This window comes from Malurus melanocephalus, unplaced genomic scaffold, assembly GCF_030028575.1.
Source record: "Malurus melanocephalus ecotype Western Australia unplaced genomic scaffold, MMel_1.1 scaffold_719, whole genome shotgun sequence".
Lineage (NCBI taxonomy): Eukaryota > Metazoa > Chordata > Aves > Passeriformes > Maluridae > Malurus > Malurus melanocephalus.
Genome location: NW_026623951.1, coordinates 46,140 through 68,222, shown reverse-complemented (window position 1 = coordinate 68,222; position 22,083 = coordinate 46,140). Strand labels below are relative to the sequence as shown.

The following is a 22,083-nucleotide window of genomic DNA, read 5'->3' as shown; positions in this document are numbered from 1 at the left end:
AGAAGATGAATGCTAGTGACCTGCCCTGTAATGTGTTTTGCTTAGGACTGTAGTTTTTTTCAGGGTAAACACTGTGCTATTAATTCAGTTCATTACTGTGCAATATAAAGCCTTTGAATTTGGCTTAGGACAATATATTTTACAGACGGGGACATTTCTGCCAGTAATATCTTTAAGGAAGTAACTCCCTTTTAGCATCTGCTGGCAGCAGTGCTTCCCAGTGACAAGAAAGGCTTTTGTCACAGCTATTTCATTTGCATAGTAGCTACTTGCAGAGAACAGAAATCTGTTCTGTTGCAGAAATCCTCACCAAATAATTAAATACATAAATATTCCTTTTCCTTTTTTTTTTTTTTTACTACAGCTATTGAATATTGCTCTGTTCTTATTTCTGCATTTCCACAATCTCACAATACTACCAAAGATTGCTTTCAATGGAGGTGCACTGATGATTGAGCAGCAAGTGGTACACTCTGTGATGCAGAGATACCAGATATCACTGTTTATGGATCTGTTTGCCTTTCTGCACACATATATATATATATATATATATATATATATATATACTACACTATGAAATCCTAGTTGCATCTTATCAGCTCATATTTCACTGCCAGGGAAATGCTTCTTTACCTTTTATATTATTCATTGCATTAGGGTATACTATTTCACCCTGTGAGACTGTCACACTTAGAGAAGTTTAGTAGATGACTCTGATCCCTGACTGGGTAAATGCTTCATTTTTCAATTTTTTCACTTTGTGGGAAAACACAATTCCTGTTAAAACTCAGGTTATGGCATCATTTARGGAGCCAATTTGTTTCTATTAAACAAAACCACTAGGAAATAACTAACTGATTTGCATTTATGACAAACATATTATGTCTTCAACTCAAATAATTATTGATACGACATCTAACATTGCRTTCAAGTGTAGCTGAAATAACATGTTTGGGAATCAGACAAGAAATTCACACTCATATTTTGTTTTCACCTTTTCAGTCAATTATCTGTAAATATTTGATATTACCATTTATATGGTCGGCTTCAGTATTAGCAAATACARCTAGTGATAAGTACATTTAATTTATCCTCATTACGAAAAATGGCTTTTGAAGCTCAGGAAATGGGTGCATCCATCCATCATATTTTGATATGTAAATGATCACTTGAAAGTTAATATTTCTTGCTTCTGGCTGGATGTCCCATAAATACTTTAATATTTATTATTCTGCTGAACTTCACATCTTTCTGTAATCGTTCCAGTGAATGTGTTCCATTGCATATAGAGTTCAAATCAAATTGATCAAAAATCCTAATATTTACTTMATATATTTATCTAAACTGAAAAGCGAAAATAAAGACAGATGACTGTAATTTGCACTGTGCTTTACACTGATGATGCACCTCCAATCTGAACTTCTAGTTAATTTATTTTGTTCATATGATTAGGAGTCATGCTTGAAATACAGTTCCATTCCTGCTTTTCTTCATTCATTTCAGAACTCGCAAATACATGGACCTGCAAATAGCTTTACCTTAAGYACTCATGATTCTGCAGGGACCAGCACTCACTCCACAGCTGTTCACTCAATGAGAAGGACAAGAAAAAGTCCCACGATGAAGATACAGCACACGAGCTCGTTCAGTTACTTCAGCACAGCTCCTTGAATCCAGCCTAATATCCTGAAATTAAACCTCCTTTAAATTATTTTGCCCTCAAAATAGACTGTCTTGCTTTATTTGTTCTAGATTGTGAACTTGATTAAAAATAGTTGCCATTTTCTTAACTAAGCGGTCTGTTGGCATTTCTGAAATACTTTACGGAGTTACAACTGAAACCCTAATTAGAASGAGCAAAGCAGAAAGGAGGAGCCAATATATGTAAACAGAGCAGTGCACTCACAGACCCAGGTCTGTGAAATCTTAACGCAAAAATTTCAAGGCAAAAAAACCAGAGGAACGAATGGGCACTAATAAAGGCTAAACTAGGAAAAACACAAGCTAGAAAAATATCTGTAAAACCCACAAAGACAAGTTGTACACTTTGATGAAGGGCAACACGTATCGGAGAATGTAACAACGTTCTTCTGCCGCCAGAAATAACAAAGTACGGCTCGGACAGCCACAGCARCCATATACCAGCAGAGCGGCAGGCGTGCCAGGTAATAATTCTGTCCGTGACACCAGCACAGCGGCCAACCAGGCAATAACAAATCTCTTTTCAACCCCAGCACAGCCGCACCCCATGGCTCCGGCCCCGGGCGCGCTTCCGGCGCGTCACAGCGCGGCCGCCCCGCTCCTTCCGGGCTCGGTGCCGCTCCGCGGGGCGGCGCGGGTTGAGGGCAGCGGCTATGGCGGGCTGAGCTGAGCCGAGCCGAGCCGAGCCGAGCTGAGCTGAGCCGAGCCGAGCGGCTGCCCAGCGCCATGGCCCTCACCGTGGGAAGGGTGTTGGTGCGCTGGGGGCTCCTGCTGCCCGGCCCCTGCCCCGCCGCCGCCCCGCTCCGTCGTCCGGCCCGGCTGCCCACGGCGTGCGAGCGCCGCTACAGCTCCCGCGGCAAGGTGAGTCCGCCCGCCCGAGGCTGAGCTGCTGCCGGCCTGCCTGTGCCAGGCGGCCCCTCCAGGCAGGCCGCGGTGACGTCCTGGGGTAGGAAGGACACRTCACTTGTTGGTAGGATTGTCTTGACATGTTTCAGTGGTCTCAGTGCTAGGTGCAGGTTAACAAAGTTTGGGCAGAGGGGTGTACTGTGGAAAGTGGACACATGGAGAATGCACAAGGGCCACAAGGATGTTTGACAGAACTCCCAGGGTRAGGAAGAAACTAACAAARCCAAYTCAGCAACTGTGCTGAAATCGGCTCTGACTGGGTAAAAAGGTAATTCTGGTAGGGGGAAGTTATGACTGCTGACCCAAGAAACCCACCGACTCGAAAGAGTGACCGTACAGGCTAACTAGCGCAAGAAGTGAGGGACTCGTGTAACCAATAGAATAATAATTAACAAGCCACCTATGTACGTTTTAGGCAGTGAACATTAATGCTTTCTTTTGCTAAAATGTAAATAGGGGAAAGTTTCAATAGTTGTTTTCTGGCTTTGTGGATTTTCCACCTAGTGCACAGAACTAAATAAAGCAAATGCTTTTATTTCATGTATGGACTGGCCTCTTGCATACTGTGTCAAAGAATCTGTGTTAGAGCARCAGTGTCATCCTGGAGTGGGAATTTCCTGCTGCTGAGACCTTGTGTCCCTGTGGCAGTAGCAGACTTTGCCTTTCCAAGCTGAGACACCTGTGGAAGGTGTCACCTCTGTGACACCTTGAATGCTGTGTACTGATGCTAGCAAAGAACTCCAGGCTCTCTAATTCCTTGCTGGCCCAGAGCCTTAATTAGAGAAATGAGCTCTATGTGTTGCTAAAACTGGTGGCCAGAGTTTTTCAGCAAAGTTTTGCTGATTGCTCTCAGGGGTCTCCTGGTTCCTGAAGCTCAAAGCTTTGATAAGCAAGGAAGCAACTTTCCTTCAAAATGTCTCCTTGCGAGGAGTGAACATGAATAGCACAAATAAAAGTTAGTWGGACCTTTCTGTGTCAGGCTGGTTTTCTGCATTTTTTTAAATTTAGCCAAGATAATTGTTAACTGTGGCATCCTTTAACACARTCTGCTTGATCCTTTTGATAAGGTCATTGCTACCTGAGTTGCTAGGTAATGGCTCTGTATTTGTATCATGCTTGTTAAGAATGATCTCCTTAATTGCCCCGTGAATCGAGTTTTCGTAATACTTTAGTTTAACAGATGTGAAACTGTCACAGTGTTCCAGCTCCCTATGTACATAAGCACATAGTGCACATTTTTCAGCATACTTCATGATTATTCAGTGGTGTTTATGTCTGTATGACTAAAGTGAAATGCTGGCATTTTAAACAAGGGTGACAATTCAAGTTTTTGTTCAAGCACTGTTCAACTTGTGCTTCTTCTAGAGAAAAATAAATCTAAAGAATTAATTTGTTTTTTTTTTTAAGTGCAAGTCATATTGACTTATTGACATATTGCAAGTCATAGAGACTGTAACTATGATTTATGATAAATTTCTGGTTTTCAGGAAAAAATAGACATGTCAACATATCCTGTTGAAAGCATTAGGAACTTCAGTATTATAGCTCATGTAGATCATGGCAAAAGTACTCTAGCAGACAGATTGCTGGAAATTACAGGTAAGCATTCTCATTTTATTTTACCTTTTCTTGACATGGAAGGTGACATCTAAAGTTTCTGTACCTTTGATTATTACTAAAATTTCTAATACTTTTGCTCTTGTAGGGTTTCTTSTGCTTTTAGGCTCTCAGTTGTGTAGTGTTACAGATATATAGACTTGGTGAGATCTGCCTATATGTCAGGAAATGTAATTCATTTAAAGAAGTACATATTTCAGAAAGAAGCTAAAAAGGAGTATACTTCCTTGTTGAAGATGTTATTCCTGWCATTTCAACCAGTCATCCATTAGATTAGTACACAGCAAGTTTATGATGTTTACTACCAGTGGTTGGGGTGGACAGAAAGGATAGGAATTCTGGGCTCTCATTTAAGGATGAATGAAACACAACCAGGGAGAGAAGTTTTTGTTCAAAGTTATTTTTTATGATTACCTCCCATGTATCACTATGAGCAGTTTTGCTTGATGTCTGTGATAGAATGAAATTTTGAATTCAGGTCTGTCACTCTGCTAATGCTCACCTTGCACTTGAGATTGGTCTTAGAGCCRTGGGCCACTCCTCTCCAGTGACAGGAGGTGAAGCTTCCTTAGATATCAAAAGTATTTAGCATGAAAAGGAATTTTTGCTTCTTCATAATCTCTTAGATTATATTTATCCTGCTTATTCAGGATAATATTTTATGTAACTTTATGTTTAAAATGTTTAAAAAACATTTTCATTTGACAAATGTAAAGAGTTGATGCACAGTTTTGGTTTTGATTGAAAATCTTACTTTAGCTTAACCATATGGGAAAGCTTCATTTGCTCTTGATTAAGTCTTAGTTAATGGCATTTTCAAGATTCATGTAGTAAATTAGGTAATAAAGCTTTTTTTTCTATTTTGCAGGAACAATTTCTAAAACTGACCGTAATAAGCAAGTGCTGGATAAACTGCAAGTGGAACGTGAAAGAGGAATTACCGTTAAAGCACAAACTGCATCTCTCTTTTACAATCATGAAGGCATAAACTACCTCTTAAACCTTATTGACACTCCAGTAAGTTAAATATAAACAGTGTTGAAATCACACAAATCTATGTGTCTTTATATTGAAAAGTAGGAGATTTCTGGCTTCTTGTGTTTATTYAATTCCTCTTGTATAAGAATGTGAATATATATACAGATGAAAACAACATGGGACAGAAATCTTTGCAAAAGACTCTAGAAATTGTAAACATTTATTTTCTCCACAGGGCCATGTAGATTTCAGCTATGAAGTATCACGGTCACTGTCTGCCTGTCAAGGTGTCATACTCGTAGTGGATGCAAATGAGGTGTAGTTCTTATATCTTGTTTTTTATTTATTTAGTATTTCAGTATTTCCTTAAGCTAGAGGGAAGACTAGGTGGTGACTTTTTTTTAGTTTTGCCACTAGTGTTTTATCTCCATAAAAGTATTATGTTGCAGAAAGACTAATGGAAGTTTAAAAATTATCTAGAGACAGATGCTTRTATTGACTTTTACATATCTATCTCATAAATGAAAAACTGTATCTTAAATTGTGACAGTATCCCTAAAAAATACTCCCTAGAAATACACCAAAACTGCAGAAGTTTCTGTGTTAAACTTTTATAATGTTATTTTCTAGGGTATTCAGGCTCAGACWGTGGCAAACTTCTATCTTGCCTTTGAAGCACAGCTTTCAATAATTCCTGTCATAAATAAGGTAATAAAGTTTTTTTTTTGCATTTTCTGTTGAATAGTTGGGTTGTTTAAAGGTATACAAGACTGATCAGAAAAGTAACCTGAAATAAAGATTTCTTCTATTTTTACCTCAGTTTTTTCTTGTAATATTTATAGGATTTGTATATAACATTACTAGAATGCAATAAGAATTTTCTATATTTGCTGTCTGTAAAATTTTACAGTAATTGCTGTGAAATTTTTAATCTCAAGAAATACATTTAGGTATTTAAAAACAGCACTTAAAGACATGGCTGAGTGGTGGATTTTGCGATGCTAGGTTTACTGGAATTGGCAGTGGTAAAAGTCCATTGATATTGAAGAGATGACATGAGTAGGCACTTAATATTTAAAAATGTAATCTTAGTTCTAAATGAAATTCAAGTGTTGCTTTCTATGCAGTTTTGAGGGCTATGTTGCTGAAATCACAAGATTAATTACTACTCAGCTGATGTTAATTGCTTTTTGTAGATTTGTATTATAGTTAATATTTGAGGCTATAAACAGTGTAGGTAGCACTTAATGATTTCAAATTCCATAGTAAACAAAAGATTTTTGCTAGCTCTTGGACAAAGGTGTTTGGCTTAATGAAACAAGACAAAACTACACTAGTTACAGAGGGGATCCTTCCTGAAGTCAAAGAAGGAAGACTTTCTAAAATTAATATTGATCTTTTCCTGAAGACGGACAGTATTTACTCATAAATGCATAAAGGTTCTTTGTTGTACTTCTGGAAACTATAGTACTGGAAGATGTGGGAGATGCAATTGCCTKTATATTTAGCAGTTTGTTGTTTTGCAGATTGACTTGAAGAATGCAGACCCTGAAAGAGTTGAAAAACAAATTGAGAAGCTGTTTGATATCCCTACAGATGAATGTATAAGGGTAAGATCTCTTAAGTTTTATAACATGGCTGATAATGTATCTACTGTGTAACTAATAAATGACATATGCATGTAGTAGATTAAGAGGGTGCTGTCTACCTGCTTGTCTTTGACATTGAATTCTTTAAAATTCATCTCCTGTAAAAGATGAGTGGAGAAAATACCTTTCAACTAAAAATTCTAATGTTTTGAGGAATGGCATCAGAGATTTTAAATTATTTCTCACTCTCAGTCTATAAATGGTTTTCATTTCTATCATAACAATAATTGCCATTCATAAGAGAAAAAATTTACAGTATGATCTACCATCAAAGAAATATTTCATAGTAATATCATTCTAAAGTGTCTTTCTGARTGCTTTTATGGATAGTATTATCTGTGGCCACCAAAACTGTCCACGTAAAYGATGACACTATTTACCTGCATGAGTGTAAGAGATGTCTTAAAATTGTTGTTGGATTTGTTTTAGATTTCTGCTAAACAAGGAACAAATGTTGAAACAGTCCTTCAAAAGGTCATTGAGAAGATCCCACCGTAAGTCTGTATTTATGAGTTGCATTTATATGATATTGGCAGTAGTTTYACCCTTAATATGCACCTAATTTAAAGAAAATACTATAGAGAGATGTAGGAGAAACAGAAGGAAAATATTGACCTGTGCCTGAACAGGAGAGGTGAATTAGTCACCAATGAGGCTGAAAAGCTGAAGTACGTTTTCTTTACCTCTGTCTTTACCAGCACTGTTGGGTTTTAGGTCTAGAGAGAAAAAATGCAGGTTGATGTACAGACCCACTGTCATCAAAGAAAGAGTTGGTATGTGAACTATTACAGGAGCCTGACCCCTATCAATCAATGGGCCCTGACGTATCCACCTGAGGCTTGGAGGAAAGCTGGCTGTGTCATTGCAAAGCTGCTCTCCATTATCTGTGAGAAGTCATGGATATCAGGGGACATCCCAGGAGACTGGAAGAGTGCTAATGTCCCATCTACAAGAAGAGCTTCAAGGAGGATCCAGGAATTTGTAGGCCCATCAGTCTTACCACAGTCCCCAGGAATGGTATGGATAAAATCCTCGTGGGGGCTATCACTAGTCAGATGAAGGATATGCTTAGGAAAGACTAGAATGGATTCACCAAAGGCAAATAGTCCTTGACAATCCTGATCACCTTCTACAGCAAAGTAACCTGCTCTGTGGTGCAAGGGGTGGACATTGTCTATCTGGATTTCTGTCTGCCTGGGTCTTCAGGGCTTTTGATAAGATTTCTCTATGGAGAAACCACTGTGTTACAGKTTAGAGTGGTCTGGGTGGCAGGTAGGGATTTGGCTGGCAGGCTGTACACAGAGGGTGGTGGTAAATAGCTCCTTTCCAGACTGGCCTCGAGTAGTGTCTGCCAGGGATCAATATTGGGCTCAGAGCTCTTTCATGTCATCATAAGTGATCTGGAAGTTGGGATGTGTGCTCTAGTAATGTTTGCCAGCAATACTAAACTGAGGGGAAGTAGACATTTCAGAAAGGGAGAGCCACTGTKCAGGAAGACCCAGACAGGCTGGAAGAGTGTGCTAACAGGAGCCTTATGAAATTCAGCAGAGACAGAGGTTGTGCCCCTGGAAAAACATAATTCAGGAGTGCAGCACAGGCTGGAATCTACCTGGCTGGGGAGCAGCTGTGTGAAAATGTGGGGGTCTTTGTGGACAGCAAGATCAATATGAGTGAATAGTGTGCTGCTGCAGCAAAGTCAACAGCATGCTGGGTTGCCTCAGCTGTTGGGCCATCACCAGCAGAGATAAAGAAGTCGTTATCCCACTCTGCTCAGTGGTGGTTAGTCCACACCTGGAATACTTTGTTCTGTTTTGGTCCCTGGTATGCAAAAAATAAATGGACAGGMTGTAGAGGGCCACAGAGATGATCAAAAGACTAGGCAGCCTGCCCTGTGAGGAAAGACTGAGAAAACTGGGCTTGTTCAACCTTGAGAAAAGAGGGCTTAAGGGACACCTTTTTGCCATGTTCTGGTATTTAAACAGTAACCACAAAGGGCCATTTGAATAATATCTCCAGGAAAGTGCGGATTCCCCACACTGGACACTCTAAATTTGTTTGGACAGGGTGCTCGGCCATCTTGTCTAGACTGTGTTTTTGCCAAGAAGAGATGGATCAGGTGATCCTTGAAATCCCTTCCAACTTGGTATGATTCTATAAAAGTGCTTGGGATGGGCATCCTTGCTCATTCAATATTGAATGAAAATACACTGCATAATATATTGTGTTAATTTCTTTTTTTGGTGACAGACCCCAGTGTAATACTGCTGATCCATTGAAAGCATTAGTATTTGACTCTACCTTTGACCACTACCGAGGTGTCATAGCTAATGTTGCACTCTTTGGTGGGGAGATTGCAAAAGGACATAAAATTATGTCTGCACACACAAAGAAAAGATACGAAGTTAATGAAGTTGGAATCCTGACTCCAAATGAGCAACCAACACATAAGCTGTAAGTAAAAATTGCTTGTATTGGAACAAACCCTACGTTTGGGTAAGCTACAAAATCCTTCTATTTCTGCTTGAGTTTTGCTTTGAGAGGTAAAAACTGGGAGATACGTAGGTTTTTGTTCTTGTTCTTTGGTGGTGAGGGTTTTTATAATTATTTGTAATGCTCTGTGTCAGTTTTTATTTTAGGCACACAGAGGTGCCAGGTTTTGGGGAGTGCTTTTTGGGCATTGCTGTGGGAGGAAACCATTCTCTTGTACAGAACATGGAACATGTGGACAGCTAGGTGTTTTAAGGCTAGTGTTCAATATTCTTATTCAGCTGTGCAATTCATTTCTAGGAACTGCCTTGTTTGAGAGTGGAAGGGAATGGGGCTTCATCTTAGTTATTGCTGCAGCATATTTTGAGGGTGGAAAACTTAAAATCCATGAATACAACAACTTCCAGAAACTGGCTTCTCATGGCAGCAGTGGGAAGAAAATCAGGTACTTAGAATTAGTGGAGAAGTTTTACTAGTTTGCATCCAAATATGTGTTAATGAATTTAGTGCGGGTTCCTCAGATTACGTTACTGTGTCTGGTGGGTTGAACCCAGGCAGSAACTGAACACCAGGCCAGCCCCTTGCTCACTTCCCCAGCCATAGCAGGATGAGGATCAGAATTGAGAAGGTACTTGTGGATTGAGATAAAGGCAGTTTATTAAATAAAGGAGGAAAAAAAAAGAAAAATAAATGATGCAAAGCCAATCTGTTATTCACCACCTTCCACAAGCAGACTGATGTCCTGCTCGTCTACAAGTAACAGCTACCTTAGAATGACTACACTTTTTTAATTGCTAAGCACGATGTTCTGTGGTATGGAACACCCTTCTGGCCAGTTTGAGTCTGCTGTCCTGACTKTGTCACCTCCCAGTCTCCTGTCTGCCCCCAGCCTGTTTGCTTGCAGGGGTGCAGAGTGRGAAACAGAGAGGCCTGTTCAGCAATACCTAAACATTGGTATGTTATCTACACTTGTTTTAGTCACAATTCCAAAACACACCTTCTTACAGGGCTGCTTTTAAGAAAGTCACTCCATCCCAGCCAGAAACAACATATTGTGTTTTACTCAGTATTTACTATGTGTTCCCCTCCTGTTAGCATAATGGGTTGATGGAAAGTGTTTGTGTAGTTTCATGCTCATAGTATACGAAACTTGCTGTGCTGGCAGCTGGGAACTGTTACGGCTTCTGTGTCTTAGAAGGAGCTTCTCAGGGGTCTAGTTCCAGCTTTTAAACAGGAAGTAGCACAGAATTCAAAATCCAAGATCATAAATGTACTGTTCAGCTGTAACAGAAATAGAACTAGTTGACACAGTTCACAACTCACAGGTGAAATAACTTAAATCTCAGTTTTGGACTTTGGAGATGGGCTTTTAGTGGGGTAATTTATTTGAATTTCTGGCTGGGMTAAATCAAGTAGGAAAATAGGAGAAATACTTCTAATGCCAAAAAGCATGTCCATATAATAACAATTTTATTTAGATATGCAGGACAGGTGGGGTACSTGATTGCTGGAATGAAAGAAGTAACGGAAGCCCAAATAGGAGACACACTGTTTTTGTATAAACAGCCAGTGGAACCTTTGCCTGGCTTTAAGTCAGCGAAACCAATGGTTTTTGCAGGTGAGGAGTAAACCAATATAAAGTGGGATTACTTTTTCCAGTAAGAACTGTTAGAGCTTTTAAAAGAAGATGTGTATGTTAAGAGTTGTGAGGGTTGGRATTTTAGCCAAGGTGCATAATTTATGTAGCTTTTTGTGTTTTCCCTGTGCTGGCTGGTTTTATATGAATACAAAACAAACATGTATTTTTGCCCMTGATTATTGTTTCTAATACCAGTAAACTCTTAATAGCTGGAAAAGAAGGGTTGAAATTAAAAAAAAAGCGGGAATTCTTCATCTTGATAATCAGGTTTCTGTAATTATACAGAATTACATACATTACATGTTGCTTTTTCTTCTTTTAAAAATTAGTAGCTGTTTCATTTTGTTAAACATGGTAAGATGCCAGAATTAATACTAAGAATGATTCTGTAAAATATTTGACTTTTTGAGCTTGAGTAGTTCTGTTGAGCTGTTGCCACTATCTTCACTAACTACAAGTGCTACAGAAGGTGGCTTTAGAAAGATGTTACATAATTAATTTTCTAGACTTGTTGTTGTGAAGCAGTATGTAAAAACTCACTTGAACTGTCTCATGGAGATTAGGCAGTCTCTCGGTGAGTGTCAAAAAGTGTAATCTTGTAAATGTTTTTCTATGCGTGTGTGTTGCTTCTTGTAATCTACATTTTCTGAACATAGAGATGTGAAAAGGGATACAGGAGAAATTATACTTTTGCTCACTCGCTCTTAGCTTTGAGGGAACATCTAGGTGAAGTGTGTCTGCTTGTTCATACATGCCTAAGCTACAAATTTACACTGCAAAACAACGGTTATACTCAGCTRTGGATCTTTCACAAATGTGAAGGATTATATGAGTACAGTGATCATACCATTATGGTTTAGATGTTAATTCTGAGGTAATCTAAAACTTTCTTATGTTTTGACTAATTTTTTTTTTTGAGGAAAACAATTCTCATGTTGTTTTTCACATTTAAAAAAGGAGCAGAACGTAAACTATTCCTGATTTTATTACTCTGTTAACTGTAAGGGGCATATTTGAAAGCTAAATACACAGTAGCTAAAGCTCTCTGTCACATGACTTTTATCTAATATATTTTGACAGGAATGTATCCTGTAGATCAAACAGAATATAATAATCTCAAAAGTGCTTTGGAAAGGCTGACATTGAATGACTCCAGTGTAACTGTTCATCGTGACAGTAGTCTTGCCTTGGGAGCTGGATGGAGGTGAGGTTTTTTTGCTGCTTTAATTTTTGAAACGGTTYATCAATTGAGAATGCATGTTTAAGTAAATTAAAGATAAAATTAATTCARAATTAGGAGCTGTAATTCAAATTAATGATAGATAAAGATGAAAAGCTTTTCATTCTCTGTTTGCACAGATAGTGGAATTTTTTGTGATTAATAGTTCTTTTTCTTCAAGAATTGTATTATCCAACTGTAGGATTATTTGGTCCTTTGGAGGTTGTTTGCTCTGCCTGATATTGCCAGACCAGAAGTGTAAACATGCTGAAGGATGAAAAAGACCACTGTGAAATTACAGGGGATACACAAATACTTTTACTAAYAAGATATTTGTTTTCCAGATTGGGTTTCCTCGGTCTTCTACATATGGAAGTCTTTAATCAACGTTTAGAGCAAGAGTAYAACATGTCTGTTATTTTGACTGCACCTACAGTTCCATATAAAGCTATTCTTTCCTCAGCAAAGTTGATAAAGGTATGTTAAAATTCATTAAAAAATATGTAAATAGCAGTTWAAAAGCCTCCTATAATAAACATCTAGCRTCTCTTTTTAAATTTARGCTAGTATTGTATTTTATAGAAAGMATTAGAAATACCAGTATATTATATGGGTTTTTTTAAAGGATATTAACTGTTCTTTCCCCTTTCACTTCAKGCACTCTCTTTTTATGTCTTATACTTTTCCTTGAAAATGGGAGTATAGGACACATATCTTCCAGTTCTCTTTTAAGTGCTTACTGACTGGGCTGCATTAAAAGCAGGTGAAATAATCTTCATCCAAGCTTCATCCATTAGAAAACATGAATGTTTCCAGGAGCAGCTTGTAATGCTACTGTAGACTGACAGGGGCAGGTGAAACAAAGTGAGATTTTTTTGATCATAATGAAACAGGCACGTGCATACTTCATTGAACTGGGTGCAAATAAAATAACTGTATTTTAGAGAGAGATGGAGAGAGTGAGGGASAGACAGAGCGAGGGAGAGGTGGACTAAGAACACCTGCTGACAGAGGAGGCTGCAAGTTGACTGGCTGATTATTCTGCAAATTGCTAAAAACTGTACTAGCAAGGTGTGAGGCATAGACCTTTTATCTCTCTGGTTGTTTTGGTTACTTTGGCAATATAGCAGCTATGAAGTAATCAACACCTTTGGTGCATAAGGGATTGTGGACTGTTGATGTGGGGTTCTTTTCAAACAATGTTGGAAGTTAGGTCCTTGTTAGTGGAAATGATGTTACCATCATGCTTTGGCCTGTGGAGGAGAGGCAAATCGCGTTTAAACAATAAGCAGCATAACCTTCCTTTTACTTTGGAAGGGTAAACTCCAGCCCTTACTGGAATGTTGGATTGGAAAAAGTGTCTTCATTACCTCATACRGGAATCTAAAACTTAATTTCTAAATCCACTTCAGCATGTAAGGGAGTCTGAATCCAAAGTTCTACTGAGAGAAGAATGTCCTATTACTGAATTCYAAAGTATTCAAGCAGGTCTTTTATTGAAGCTATGCCTATGCCTTAGGATCAAGATGAAGTAAAAAGGGAGATCCTCAGTTTAGAGGTGAGAGAGAGACCTGGGAAGATGGACAGAAATCCTTTTTGTATTTCTGTCATTTCCCAAGTAAAAAGTTAATCCTGTAATATTTCTGTATAATGMTATTTAAGGATATGGTGATAAGGGTCTTCTGTATGTGTTATAGAAATCTCTAAAGTCTCCTTGTTTTAAAATTGTATTGCATAGCATACCAATGTTTTCAGGCAATTGAAACATATGTTAGCATTTTTTCAATGCTGTRTTTGTCTCCTTTGCTTTTCATTTTACTTGTAAAACTACAGTATCTGGTTTRTTTGTTTGTTCTCAGGAACATGGAAAAGACCAGATTACTATTATCAACCCTGCTCAGTTTCCTGATAAACTTTCAGTATCAGAATATTTGGAGCCCACTGTTCTTGGTACTATTGTAACGCCTCATGAATATATTGGGAAAATAATTACCTTGTGTCAGGTTGGTGTATAGTTTTAATTTTGTCTTTTGCATTTTTAAGCTCTTTACCTCAAAGTGAAGACACTAGATAGTATGATAATAGATATTACTACTTAAATAGTGTCTTTGAAGTAATTATTAAATACCTTTCAAAGAAAAGATACTGTTTAACTTTTTATTTAAGTAAAATTCTGAACTACAGAATACACTGACTACAGAAAGTTAGTGATGAAGCTCAGTGACAAGAGAGTGCTTGGTCTCACAAACTAATTCATAGCTAGTTCTGAGATAACAGTCTGCAACAGGGAATAAGATGTATTGGCTTTTTGGAAGTATTTTCATGCAAATTCAACTTCTGCCAACACTTTACTATGTGTTCGTATATTTTTTTTCAGTACCTCGCTGAAAATAAATTTAGGATTGTGATGTYCAAACACATTTGTCTAAGTGTAAATACTTCTAATTGAAAATGTTTTAACTGCCATCCATATTGTATTTATATTATTTCTTYACAATATTTTTCTTAGCTTTTAAAATTTCAAAATACATAATACAAAGCACAGTACTTGTATGTSAATACCATGAAGAATAAAGTCTATTAAAAAAATTCCTAAAATAATTTTAAGAACACCCTCTTGGGAGGAAAGAATATGAGCCTCCAAGTCCTACTGTGGCAGCTGTAAGTGGAAGCTGTTAAAGATTTTAGAAATTCAGCATTTAGAGAGGAAAGCTGTGAACTGTATGTCTAGTTTAAAGTTATAACCACCTCATGTGTTACAGTGCTGCARTTTGTCCTGGGATGTTGGCAAACTACCATTAAGAAAGTTACTTTGAGGCTTAAGTACAGGAATTCTATTGTGTTACTTGATTGCTGTTTATTTTAATTTGCTTTGTATTTTTTGGTAGAAAATTTCAAGGGGAACTGAAAYGATTTTTATTTGTCTAGGATCGTAGGGCAGTCCAGAAGGATATGCTGTACATTGATGAAAACAGAGTTATGCTAAAATACCTCTTTCCACTGAATGAAATTGTGGTGGATTTTTATGATGCTCTAAAGTCTCTGTCTTCTGGCTATGCAAGGTAGCTACCTCCCCTGTTCCCCCTTCTCCTCCCCCCACTCTGACCCTGAAGCGGGTGGCATGGTGAAAAAAGGTCTGAGGAACCTCTGTGGAAGGGCATGAGTGAAGAATATTCCTTTATGATGGTGCTGCAAATTTAGTCTCTCTTCACCTTTAATGGATTAGATTTGGTGTGAAAATGGATGGAAATAAGTCTGAAAAACATGAAAAGTGCATYACTAATAATTGTCTTTATTTAAATACAATGTGTGTATTTTTCAAGGGCACCCTCTGTACCYGTTTTATTAAAAAGTTCAAGTGTTTTATTAGGAAATGTGTCTATAAAATTTATRGAACAAAGAATGCAGAATATAATTTTTACAGTATGTATAAGTAAGACCTAGACRGTCTCCTTACTTGTCTGAAGTGACACAGGCATTTTCTGTCAAAAGGGCTCACTGAAACTACTAATTTTATTAAATGTCTCTTGTTGGAAAAGCAAAAATAATCACACTGGTTATTTAAAGYTAGTAAAAACAACATGGAATTTAAAACAAACAGTACTTCACATACATACTTTATTATGTGAAAAAATAAAATCATCTGTATTTTGAGACTAAATATTCTGTTCTGGCTAGCTACTATGAATTCAGAGGTTAGTATGGTGCTCTGATCTTTGTGAAGARCCTTTGTGAGTTTAATGGAGGGGAAAATATATGGCAGATGAGCTTGTGCCCCAGGAGGCTCAATAGCTCTCATAAACCTGGTATGTTGGGATGTTAGTGAAATACATTACACGCTAGGAACTGAAATACCTGATTACATTATTTATTTTATAAACATTAAAATGAATTTTATTGAAGGACTGAATTAGCTCTGAGTTTGTGTTGTCTTACTTACGTTTATAAGGAATATTTAAGAAATGTTTTGCCCAGGTTTGTGCATTTGTCATAAAAGCATAAGCTTAAGTGGAGAGGCAAARTAGAAGAAACAGATGGAAATTTTGAATTTTCTCACTGCATCCAGCTCCCCTACTGTGTAAAGCCTAACCTGTTTATCAAGAACCTATCTCATTAGCAGAATTATGCTGGGTTTGCTTTGATTCGAGGGTGATCTCAAACAACGTTGCACTRTTTTACTTATTTTCATTTCCAAATTGATTCCTTAATACAGCTTGTATGTGTAGTGGTCTCAGTAAGCATATTTCTGTTATATGGATCTATTCACCATAGCCATGGTTTGTTATGCCAGCTAAGATAAAAGTGCTTTGAAGTAATCTCAAAGGATTTTTCCCTCTGTGTTCTGATATTTCAGATTTGACCCAATTACAGTGATATTGATAATCCTCCATATTTATACTTACACACAAGATCAATCAATCGATCTGTCTTATCTGTTGCCTACATTACCTCTGCATGTCTTGCATTTTAAGAATTTTTTCAAGCTAACACACAGCCTGTCCTTACCAAAGAACAAAAATGGTTTGGAAATGAAGTAAAAATCTTAATTGTCAGAGACAGTGATAATAAGGGTCACATAAAAAGTTTGTCCAATCAGAGGATGAAAAGAAGACAGTCCTSAGTTTGATTCCTGTGACATTCAGGACAATCATTGTTCAAAAGCTGTGTTGAAGGGTTCTGTTACCTGGAGCCCGGAGCTGATAGAAAATAAGTGTTTGAATAAACTCTTTAAGATTGCATTAAAGGATGTAATTTCTGATTGCTTAGTAGATGGAAAAACATCCTCAAAGTCAAGATGACATGCTGCTTGGAGGGGATGTTACTTGCTGTACATTTAAAATCTGAAGATGTAGTGAGAGACTATTAAAAACTGTACCCCTGTTTTATTAAAAAGTTCAAGTGTTTTATTAGGAAATCTGTCTATAAAATTTATGGAACAAAGAATGCAGAATATAATTTTTACAATATCATCATCACTAATTTTTGAACTGCCCCTTTTTTTTTTTTTTTTAGCTTTGATTATGAAGATGCAGGATACCAATCAGCAGACCTAATCAAAATGGATATTCTCCTAAATGGAAATCCAGTTGAAGAACTGGCAACTATCATACACAGGTAAGTTGACTGGATTTCTTATCCAAAAGGAACAAGACTTCCTATTATTTGTCAATGAAAACATTAATAGGACTTGATGATCCTGAAGTCTTTCCTGACCTAAATGATTATATGATTCTARATGACTGTAGGTATAKGTATTACTCTTAAAATGACAAATGTGTATGAGCATTGAAGATTTTGCCAAATGACCAACTTCATCACCACTGAAAAAGAGGCATCTTATAATATGAAAATATGAAATACAGAATATAATCAATGGGAACTTTTTACTTCCCTTTCTCAGCTTAAGTACTGGGTGTCATAATTTTGTGGTAACTGTAGAGCAGAGAGAAGAAAATGCAAAATGCCAATCTTCTGAGAGGCTGGAAAAATTTAAGTTCAGACCAGTCTAGGAGATGCCAAATGAATCATTTATGGTACTTAATACTGAAAAAAAAGATTTTATTCTCCCGGTAATACCTGTTACATAGCAGTTTGTTGTTATCTTATTTCCAGACAGAGTACCAGAATATAAATATTTACTGGATGCAATTATTGCAGATTTTTTTTTTTTTTGCTAAAATGATTCAATTTCTATRAGTTTCTCAGGCATTAGAAGTGAGAATAATGCCTTTCCTGTTTACAGCCTCTCCCCTATCTCTCCTCACAAAGTTTTTGCCAGGCACCCKTCTGTAACTTCAGCATCCCTTTCCAGTAATCCCTAACAACTTTTTTKGGTTGTTTTGGTTTTCTTTCTTAAAATACTAATTTGTAGTTGATAAATACTTGRTATTTTTGTAGTTTCTACATAAATGCAATATTGAAATCCTGGGAATTCTGTAACTCCAGAAGGCTAACATAGGAAAATAACCTCCTTGCCTTGTTCAAAAGGGGTTGTAGTGGAGTAGCTCCATTGCATCCAGTTGCTACTTTAAATTAGTGTTTCTCATAAGCATGCAGTGTTTAGCAGTCTACCTGCATGTCTYGCTCTGAAAAGATGCAAAATTGAGTGGTCCACCTTGCAAAAGTTAGTTATTGGTTTAACATGTATTGATGAATGTAGCCTGTACCCTGAACTGTTTWACTCACTGAAACTTGKAACTCTTCTTTTAGCTTTAGATTTMATTTTTTTAAAATTTGTAGTTGCATTCATTCTGCTCTTGCTGCAGTTATTCTGAGAGTCTTCCCACTGAAAAAATTATGCTGAATTACATTTATAAAGAAAGCATTACAGAAATATTACTGTAAGCTCAGTATTACAGTAGTCATTACTTGTTCTTACTATACAAGTAAATACCTGTATCTTTTAAAACTGTAGTGCTCAATGAACATGACTTAAGTACTTCATGTTTWAACTGTTTGCTCTATGTTGGTAGCAAGGAGTCACATTGTTGATATGTGACAACATGTATGTTGGTCAAAAATATCTGWTAAATATGAGTATTTTTAAAGAGAACAGAACTATTTCTTTCTAATGGCTTATGAAAGTATCAGCTTCTGTAGACCTTTTGTTGTTTTTCCAAAACCTGAAGCATACACAGATGCTGAATGTAGTTGGATAATTTTTATTAGCAGATCACAAGAGTACATTAATTAATTTTTTTCTTGTGATATAAAACCAGACATTTAAAGTATTCGGTAATATGTAATTTTGACTTCTTGGGCCGACAACCAATGAATATTCTACTTCACCTAGTTTAAACTTTCATTTGAAGTAGTAGCACTATTCAAAATGTCTTCAGTGTGATGGATAATTAGGGTGCTTTTTATAAATACTTTATATGATGTTATATACTGATGTTAATACAGTCTTATCATCTGTTAGTATGAGAAACGTGACATAGAGAGACCACTTATTAGATGTGAAATTATGATCTGATCTACTTCTGAGTTAAGAAGAGGAAAACCTCTCCTAAATTATTTCAATCAGTTTGATCTATGGATATATTTTTAGTGTCACTTTCTTTTTCAGTGATAAAGCATATGCTGCTGGTAAACTCCTGTGTGAACGTTTAAAAGAGACGATTCCTAGACAGTTGTTTGAAATAGCCATCCAGGCTGCTATTGGCAAGAAAATCATTGCAAGAGAAACGTAAGTGAAGCCCTTCTGTTCCCTTTCATTTTGTTCTGTCCATATTTTAAGATATGTAAAACACAGACTTGTAAAGTCTTACCTCATTTTATACATTACAATATTTTGGTTTTGCTATAAAGTTGTATTTTTCTGATATATGCTACTTGAAAAGGATAAAAACACTCCACATTTGAGCAATGGTGATTGACTAAAGATTTTGAATTAAATTTATACAAAGAAATTGTATTTTTATTTTAAATTGTTTGTGGTCAGCATTGCACTTAGTGGATAAAGTCTAACTTGCAACACCCATATGTCTACTTCCTCTTTGGCAGTGGAAAAAGTTTCTTATTACTGAAAAAAAATTAGTTGTGGAATAATTTGCTGTGAGAGTCAGCAAAAAAAACCTGATTTGTGCTGTTCCAAAGGAAATACATTGCAGCTGAACACACAACTTTTTCCTAGCACACACTTCTTCAAAGCAAACCATCTCCTTGATGTTGTTTCTCATTGCATTTTTCTGTTACTGTTTGAACAGGATTTAAATTGTAACAAAATAATTAAAGGTCAGAATTCAAGCAGAGTGCTATAAATTTGTACATGTATATATACATGGATGTAACACTTCTGTGAGTCATAGCTGAAATTCTAGATAAAAAGGCGAGATTGTGATTCCTTTATGTACATACTATATATCCTAAGGTATATTGCTAGAATTGGGAATTGCGAATTACCTATTCTGTTTAAAACTTCATCTTTTGTAGACAAAACCTGAAAATGTTAAGATGCCAAAGAATCTTACAAAACTAGTATAAAAACAAGTAACATTCTGACAACTCAAGTACTTACCTTCACATATAGATGTTCTAATATGTTAAGGTGTATGTGTCATTTTATTTTGCAGGCTGAAAGCTTACAGAAAAAATGTTGTGGCAAAATGTGTAGGTATTTTTTTTCTTATTTATTCATGTTTCTGACATTTGTAAACCTTAGCATTCTACTACAATGATAGGCCCATCTTTTCCTAGAAACTCAGCAAAGACATGTTCTGCTTGTGCTCCTAAGTGTCAGTAGAAATTTAAGATACTTTTATGCTTTTATTTTAAAAGCCAACTCTTGTAACCTCTTGCTGCAGCTTGAAGAGTGGATCAGATAAAGTAATGTTTTTTTTCAGTTACACACTTGAGTGTGTCTTTTCATCCTGTCTCCTCACCATTTTCCAACATTTGTAAGCATATTAGTACATGTGTGTTTGTGTGTACACAGGCATATACGTAACTTGATGATTCCTAAATTGGTTTTCAGGTGATAGAAGGAAATATAAATATGCTTCTTTAGAGACTAGAGACTTTTACTTATGTTTGCAGTAATACACTGTAATAAAGCTTTAAATGCAATAGTTGACTATGGACAAGACTCACAAAGCTATTGGAAAACTGTGATGCCTCTTATTTAGCTCTTATTTAACTCTCTGAAGTAAACGTTGGAAAATATTAAGTGTCCCTTTCTCACAACTGCAACAGAATTCTTCTGCTAGGCACAGCTGTGGGATGGTGTCTGTTCAACATTGTACAAGAGTTTAATTAATTTTTCTAAATGTAAGCACCTAATGCCCAGTGTGTCTGAGCTGGTATCCTGCTGCTGTTCCAAGGTGATTTGGATCTAATATATTGTCTAGTTTCAGCCAGGCTTACATGAATTTTTCTATTTAGGTGACTGAGTTCAACCCTCAGTTGTATAAAGTAATGTGCTTACTTGCTTCCTCATTCTTTTTAACTAGTGACCTTTAAGCAAAACTGTTCGGAATGTGAAATAATATTTTTGTCCRAATATAATCAGCATTTCTGACTATTTTTAAGCCTTTAAGTTCAGTGTTGCTGAAATGTACTGCAGTTGCAGTTGAGTTTTAAGTTTAGTAAAGTATTTTTTCTTTTCACAGTATGGTGGAGACATTACAAGAAGAATGAAGCTTTTAAAGAGGCAGGCAGAAGGCAAGAGATTGATGAGAAAAATTGGCAATGTGGAGGTACCAAGAGATGCCTTTATACGAGTTCTAAAGAGAGAACCTGACAAATAGAGATCAGTGAGATCTGGTAATTTGCTCAGTTTTTTGCAGATAGTAGCAAAATGAGCTAATATATAATTTATCACTGTGAGAGGGAACATATTTGACTGTAAATGGTATAAATTTCATATGTGTTAAAAGATGAATTGAAACAACTTAAAATGTACATATACTTGTAGATTATTATGAAATTAAAGTTACTTGACTGCATCTAAAAGCTTGCATCATGTTTCACTGTTTTCATACTTTTAACACTTAAAATCAGCATAATTGGGGGGTTTTTGCATTGCAAGTCTCTATATGAGAGGAACCATATAGCATAAAGGTTATAAAAATAATTGAAAGGTATGAATAGACAAACAAGTCTGGTCATGGGTTTTTTTTCTTTTGAAAAACTGTAACTGCACAWCTTTCTTTGAAGTTATAACTGTTTGCACAAAAGTATCAAGCTGCTTCCTGTTTTATTTTCCTAAAGTTACTGTTGTCAGGAAATCATGATGCTGGGAAACCATGTCAGATTAAAAAATCAAAACTTTTTAGATGTTCCACACTGTTCATTTTAAACCTGTTGAAGTGTGTAAGTTTACCATTAGTTCAGCCTAGTTATGTTCATCTCCAGGGAAAGAATAAGTTTTAGTATATCAAAACATA

The 22,083-nt window shown here is 36.5% G+C and overlaps 1 protein-coding gene across 3 annotated transcripts; it reads left to right on the top strand.

Annotated features, from left to right (window-relative positions):
• The first annotated feature begins 2,315 nt into the window (after positions 1–2,315).
• On the top strand, positions 2,316–22,077 carry GUF1 (GTP binding elongation factor GUF1). Of its 3 annotated transcripts, XM_057384556.1 has the most exons (17): positions 2,316–2,562; positions 4,095–4,206; positions 5,093–5,241; positions 5,438–5,518; positions 5,833–5,910; positions 6,729–6,812; positions 7,281–7,345; positions 9,099–9,302; positions 10,817–10,956; positions 12,058–12,181; positions 12,541–12,673; positions 14,056–14,199; positions 15,125–15,258; positions 17,210–17,311; positions 19,266–19,385; positions 20,272–20,308; positions 21,307–22,074. In XM_057384556.1, exons 1-17 carry the CDS (start codon positions 2,428–2,430, stop codon positions 21,442–21,444), a joined length of 1,980 nt encoding a protein of 659 aa, XP_057240539.1. In that variant the 5' UTR covers positions 2,316–2,427; the 3' UTR covers positions 21,445–22,074. The 3 variants fall into 3 exon arrangements, with proteins under 3 accessions (XP_057240539.1, XP_057240540.1, XP_057240541.1); XM_057384557.1 differs by lacking the exon at positions 5,438–5,518 and having other exon boundaries at positions 2,317–2,562; positions 21,307–22,076; XM_057384558.1 differs by lacking the exons at positions 2,316–2,562; positions 4,095–4,206; positions 5,093–5,241; ... (3 more) ...; positions 7,281–7,345; positions 9,099–9,302 and adding an exon at positions 9,651–9,783 and having other exon boundaries at positions 21,307–22,077.
• Positions 22,078–22,083: the final 6 nt, after the last annotated feature.